The 6,000-nt window shown below is 42.4% G+C and overlaps 1 protein-coding gene across 1 annotated transcript; it reads right to left on the bottom strand. All coding sequences in view use genetic code 12, as the record gives it.

The window, feature by feature from the left end:
- Positions 1-601: 601 nt before the first annotated feature.
- On the bottom strand, positions 602-2,188 carry AIP2 (D-lactate dehydrogenase; the record flags this gene model as incomplete). The annotated part of the gene is made up of 1 exon (XM_034156863.1): positions 602-2,188. The coding sequence occupies one exon, from the start codon at positions 2,186-2,188 to the stop codon at positions 602-604; it is 1,587 nt and encodes a 528-aa protein (XP_034011204.1).
- Positions 2,189-6,000: the final 3,812 nt, after the last annotated feature.

The following is a 6,000-nucleotide window of genomic DNA, read 5'->3' as shown; positions in this document are numbered from 1 at the left end:
AAAAAAAAATACAAAGTTATACGTTGAAACAGTGCAATAGATAGAAGTTTTCTTTCGGAATTAAAAGTAACACATACCTGACGTCCTGATTTTGTAAACGCTCAAATGTTTTGAATTCAGATAATCGTCACAAGCAATTGACAAATGCTAGTTACACCAATATCGGTGTCTCAAATTTTTGATAAATGTGAAATTGTAGGGGTACCTAGACAGAAAACACAAGGTGAATTTTTTATGACACCTTCCGGATTTCTCCATGTGAATGGGTGCTTAAAGGCGGTATCGTTCTTCCGTATCTCTACACCTGTAACATTTTTGTGTATTTTTCAAAGCCGATCATGAGCTAATGTGCTTACTCGTCCTGATTATTTGCCTCGAGATACCATTAAAATCAGAACGTGATTTGACACTGTCATAGATTCGAAATATTCGTGCCAACCGGTGTTGCGCAGGCTTTTGTACGTTGGTAATTCCTTCATCCGCTCAATTTGAGCTTGCCTGACTAGCATTCGTTGGTCCAATATTCTGAATCGAAATTTTTAGATGTGATACGAGATTGTGATGTTTACCTTTATTATCAAAACGTGCTTTTTATATACACTTAAACATATTTGTAAGGATTCATGATGCCCTTCGGGTCGTATGCGTTTTTGACCTGCTTGATCATTTCAATTTCAATGGGGGTCTTCGAGTAACCAATGTAATTCTTCTTTTGGAAACCCAAACCATGTTCAGCAGAAACAGACCCACCAACCCCGTGAATCCATTCATACACAAAGGGCTCGAGAACCTTTTCAATGTCCTTGGAGTATTCCCTCACGGCAACATTCAAATGAAGATTGCCGTCCCCAACATGCCCATAGCCGAATGCTTGTACCACAGGCTTAGATTCGTCATCCATGTCAACAATACCTGCTTTCTCCAATTCGCTTTGAGTGGCTTCAACCAAACCATACAAATCTTTGAGCGGCAAGCTGACATCGTACTTATAGACACCACCGCCGATAGTCAGAGCCTCAGGAACCAGCTCTCTCCAAGCCCATAACAGCTTTACTTGGGCTTCATCTTGAGCAATGATACCATCAAGAACAAGACCATCTTCCATAGCTTGGCCCAAGAAGTTTTCGAGCTTCTCGTCGTCATGGTCTTTATTCAGACCCAGCGTCTCAATAAGAATGTAAAAAGGATACTCACCTTCGATGGGGTGGTCCAATTTGAGGTGACGATGAGTGAGTTCCTGAGATTGGCGATCCATAAATTCAAAGGCCGACAACACCTCGCCGAGCTCCCGGCGGGCGGCCACAAACACTTGCTGAACAGCTTCATAAGAGTCGACAGCCAAAAGGGCAACATTAAAAGCTGTGGGACGAGCAGGACACAAGATCAGGACACCAGTGATGATGCCGATGGTACCTTCAGAACCAATAAACAATTGCTTAAGATCGTAACCAGTGTTGTCTTTTCTCAACAGGTGCATCGAGTTGTATACAGTGCCATCAGGCATGACACATTCCAAACCCAAGACCAGCCCATGGAGTGAACCGTAACGCAACAAACGCAAGCCACCAGCATTTGTAGCCACAACGCCGCCAACTTGACACAGGCCTTTGGCCCCCAAATCAAGGGGGAAAATGTAGCCCTTTTCAGCCAAATACTGGTCTGCAGTTTCCAAGACGACACCAGCATCGCACTTGAAAATCCCCAGCACATCGTCGAAGCTGCGGATTTGGTTCATCAGCAGCATGCACACGATTACTTCATCAAAGATAGGGTTAGATCCTCCGACAAGCCCAGTGTTACCACCTTGAGGACAGACAGCCAACAGTTGGTCATTGCAGTACTTGAGAATCTGCGAGACTTGTTCAGTTGTCTTGGGCTTGAGAACTAATTGCGATTGTCCCCGGTATTTACGCATCCAGTCTTCGTTGAAATAAAGCAAATCATCCTTATCGGTTATGACACCAGCATCACCCACAATCAGGCGGAAGTGGTCCACGTCTTCCGATGCGAGTTGTTTGAATCTCGGATCCCGCTCGACCTTGCCAGCGTAAGTATCGGCAGTAAGGGGAACCTCCTTGGTGGCGTAACGCCGTACGGATGATGTAAGTTGAAGAGCAAGTTTCGGGGCCCTCGTTCTGAGCGGAATAGAAGCCAAAGCTCTCCAGCAACGGGGCAACAGGCGAATCATCCTTGTCTATCCAACTTTCCAAATGAAAAATTACTGCTGACTCGCGCTATATTATTTAGTCACGTGATATATTCTGGGGTACCTTTGAAGCTGTGCTCCCACTAATTGACGACTAATACTGAACTCATTATAGGCATAGCATTACCTCAAGACATGAGGTTTGTAAAATTCTTCCATATCTTGAGATTTTTTAAAATTCTTTAAAAAGGATGCATTTTTGGCAGAGGTCATCTCAGCTCAATTATTCATTAGCAAGAAAGTACGAGTTTCTAATGAGTAGCAAATTTTGTAAGCCTCTCACGGTCAACAACGTGGTTTTGCGTATAATACTCCAAAAAGTTGTCTATTGATTTGCATTCTAGCAGTCGGGTACGATTCAAAACAATCCATGCTCCCAGGTATTAAGTAACAACTGTTTGGGAGATAAAGATCATAAGTCTTACAAGTTCAAGCTGCAGCAGTTCTGATCTCAGAGTAGCTTTAACTTTTTTGGCACGAATCAACGGGAGTTCGTCCCAAACCGATCGGTGATAGCATACGGCCGCCCCAAAATTGACCCGAGCACGCGGCTGGCAAGGTAAAGCGATCGGAACACTCGATTGCGGTGAGCCACCTCAAGGGGACTGAAGTAGGTTTTTTTTCCGGAGTATCGTTCGTACGTACCGTTGCCACCTGTTCCTCACTATCATCGGAAATCTTGTTCATTAGCTACAATGCTTATGATCAACACTTTTGCTAGACCAAAATTTGACTCTTTGTGTGCTGGGTGTAGATGGCGGAGACCCTACTGTTTTTTCCTATGCCAGCGTCTTCGCTTCACATAATGCTGCAAATTTCTTCAACCTTTTTATTTTATTTTATTTTGCTTTAAAGCGGTATTTTTTATGCTTTAAAGCGTACTTGTTCAAACCACCGAGGCGAGCTTTCGTAAAAACAACCTTTGGAACTAGTACGCAACGTAAGAACTCTGTTAGACTTTCCAGGCGTGAATTACTTAAACTCCCGTCCACAATGTGAGCGTTATGTGCTCCATTGAATTCTCATGGAAGACGTGCTGATACCAAGGTACCACATTTTCTGGTTCATGATTCAACTCCCACAGACCAAACATACGCTTATGGCTCTGAGCTACCACTAACAGCACTATCATGGTTCGAGTGGAATGCAGATCTCAACGTCAAGACATTATTACCAGTATCGTACCTGCGAGTGAGTTCACGACGATCAGCTCAATAAAGATAGGATATTCAGCATACTTGTGGCTTCCGGTATATTTAATGCATTACTTTGTTAATCATTATCCTTCTCTGATAAGTCTCAGACGACTTGAGGCGCATAATGTCGGTGCTTCCAACTATCGAAGATTTTAAGGAGAATAACTTTCAATCAGTATCAGTCTAGAAAAGTCCGAATAAATTGTCCATGTTTGACACCGGTATGACGAATAACGACAGGCCTAAATTCGAAATTGAGGGAGGTGATAACTTGTAATCTCGCTTTGAATATTTGGAAATTATAGTGACCCGATCGCAATCGAATAGTTTTTCCAAATGAATGTCGGTCAAAATCAAACTGATGGTCGCTTAGTTTCTTGAGCTGTGACTACAGGTCAGAGATATGGGTGATACATATGAATGTCGAAACCTCATTTGTGAATTGGAATGCGTTTCCAAACTATATTGTCTCGCTTGAGCAACTGGCACTACAAATCTTCAAATGTTGCTTTGTACGAAAACCACTTTGACATCAGTCTAAAGCACTTTTGTCCACAGATTCAACCCCAACTTTTCTTTAAACTTGTTTTGCAATGCTGTTTTCGATGCGAATATTAGAGCTTTGGTGCTCTTTCTTAGACATTTCTGATAAGTTGCCGGTGGTGGTTCGAAAGAAGGTCGAGAATACTGATTACATTCCTCGAGACTGACAACAACCAAACAACAAAGAGATCCCAGCATATTTGAAGGTTTAAGATTTGGTTTCAGATACCACCACAGCGCCTTAGAGTGTTTCAGTGAGTGTGTTTCTTTCAACTTGGCGGTCGACCTCGTTAGACTCGAATGGCTCCTAATCCGTCTGTACTCTACTCTCCTGTTGGCGATGTGGAACACACTCGTTAGTTACGGTACGGAAATACGCATGGGTGTGGCACCGTTAGCTTGAATAGGAGAGCAATGATTGAATATAACGATGGCAAAGGTGGTTTACGGCGACTTAAAAGTGTGTGTGGCTTGAAAAAAATTCATAATGTTTTTGTATCAAACTAAAAAACTAGACTTATTCCGTGGTAACTATATAAAAGATTTATCTGTAAATGTTATGAGCACTGGTAAATTATAACATTCGAAAATCAAAATAATTATGAGCCCCGATTTGCATTTCATTGAACCAAACCTGTAAATATTATATGCAGTATTTCAAAGAGAATTTTTTTGCATACAAAAAAGGCAAGAATAGCAATTCGCACACAGTCTCTTTCCTATTGTAGAAAATTTAATGAGATTATCGAGTAGAATTATATATTTGACACATAATTATAGGGAGAGAGTGAGGAAGGTATATTTTGAATTTGATGTGTTTAAGGCCAAAATAATCGATGCTGACGCTATAGTTGCCTAGTATGAAATCATTAACGTTTTAAGCAGTTTCAACAGTAAAACTGCATAGTAGAGAGTGTTTGGGTATATAAATACTGCATATAATATAATATAATACTGCATATAACAAATATTTCACTGTACTCGAATGACTTCGGGTGTGATTCTAGTGCCAGCTCGCTGGATCCTGATTATTTGAAAGTTCTGCCTCAGAAGACATTAAACCACGTTCATTTGACGTTTAAAACCCTTAGATTCGAGCTTAAATGGTTGTGTTCAATGCATGCTTTCCGATGTATGCAATCTTTTTGAAATACATGGATTGAACATACTCTTTCATTTCATTTCGTAAACGTCATGTTCTCATGAGTCCCTGAATTTTCACATCTTCCATTAAAACAGCTCACATTGCTATCACGGTGTATTTTGACCGCAGTTGGACATGGCGATGGCGAGCAGCACCACCCTTGGTCATAGTCACTATGACCATCGACGATGCCATAGCTCCACAACCAGTAACGCGATGATTGTTCAACTTTGCCCATATTTTTGTACGCCTTCAACAATGCTGAGGTAGCGTTTTGGGTATGGGTTGTGTTTGGTTCGGGTTTTCACCAGATTGCCTGGGCCACAGCCAACTTGGCTATCGTCAAAATAAAAACTCCACCAAAACTTGTCCGATTGACGCCAAACTTTGTCCACATCATTTGGCAACGTTCACAATGCGGGGGCGGTATTTTGGTTGCAGTTGGATTTGGCGAGCAACAGCACCTTTGGTTTAGTGGCAGTAACCACCAACGACGCCATAGCTCCACCAGCAGTAATCTGATGACCGTCAAACTTTGCCCAAGTTGTTGTACGCCGTCGACAATGCTGGGGTAGTAATTTGGGCGTTGGTTGTGTTTTGATACCGACTTTCACCAGATTTGCCTTGGCCACAAGCCAGCGAGACCACCGTCAAAATACCGACACCACCAGAAGTTGTCCAACCGGCACCAAACTTTGCCCATGTCATTGGGCAATGTTCGTATTACATAGGTAGTAGTTTCAGCACATTCGTAGATGGTTCGGTTTAGACTCCCGTTGGTGGCACTCCGTGTGACCACCGCCGACACAGCGGTGAAACCCAAATCCACCGGTGATACCTCCGACTGAACTTGATCACTAACTTGACATCCTGATTTGGTGCTCCGTATGTATTCAACGTTGCACTTTCAA

This window comes from Diutina rugosa (genome assembly GCF_008704595.1).
Source record: "Diutina rugosa strain CBS 613 chromosome Unknown scaffold57_size75075, whole genome shotgun sequence".
NCBI lineage: Eukaryota > Fungi > Ascomycota > Pichiomycetes > Serinales > Debaryomycetaceae > Diutina > Diutina rugosa.
Note: the sequence above shows the minus strand (reverse complement) of the source record. Positions and strands in the feature narration are given on the sequence as shown.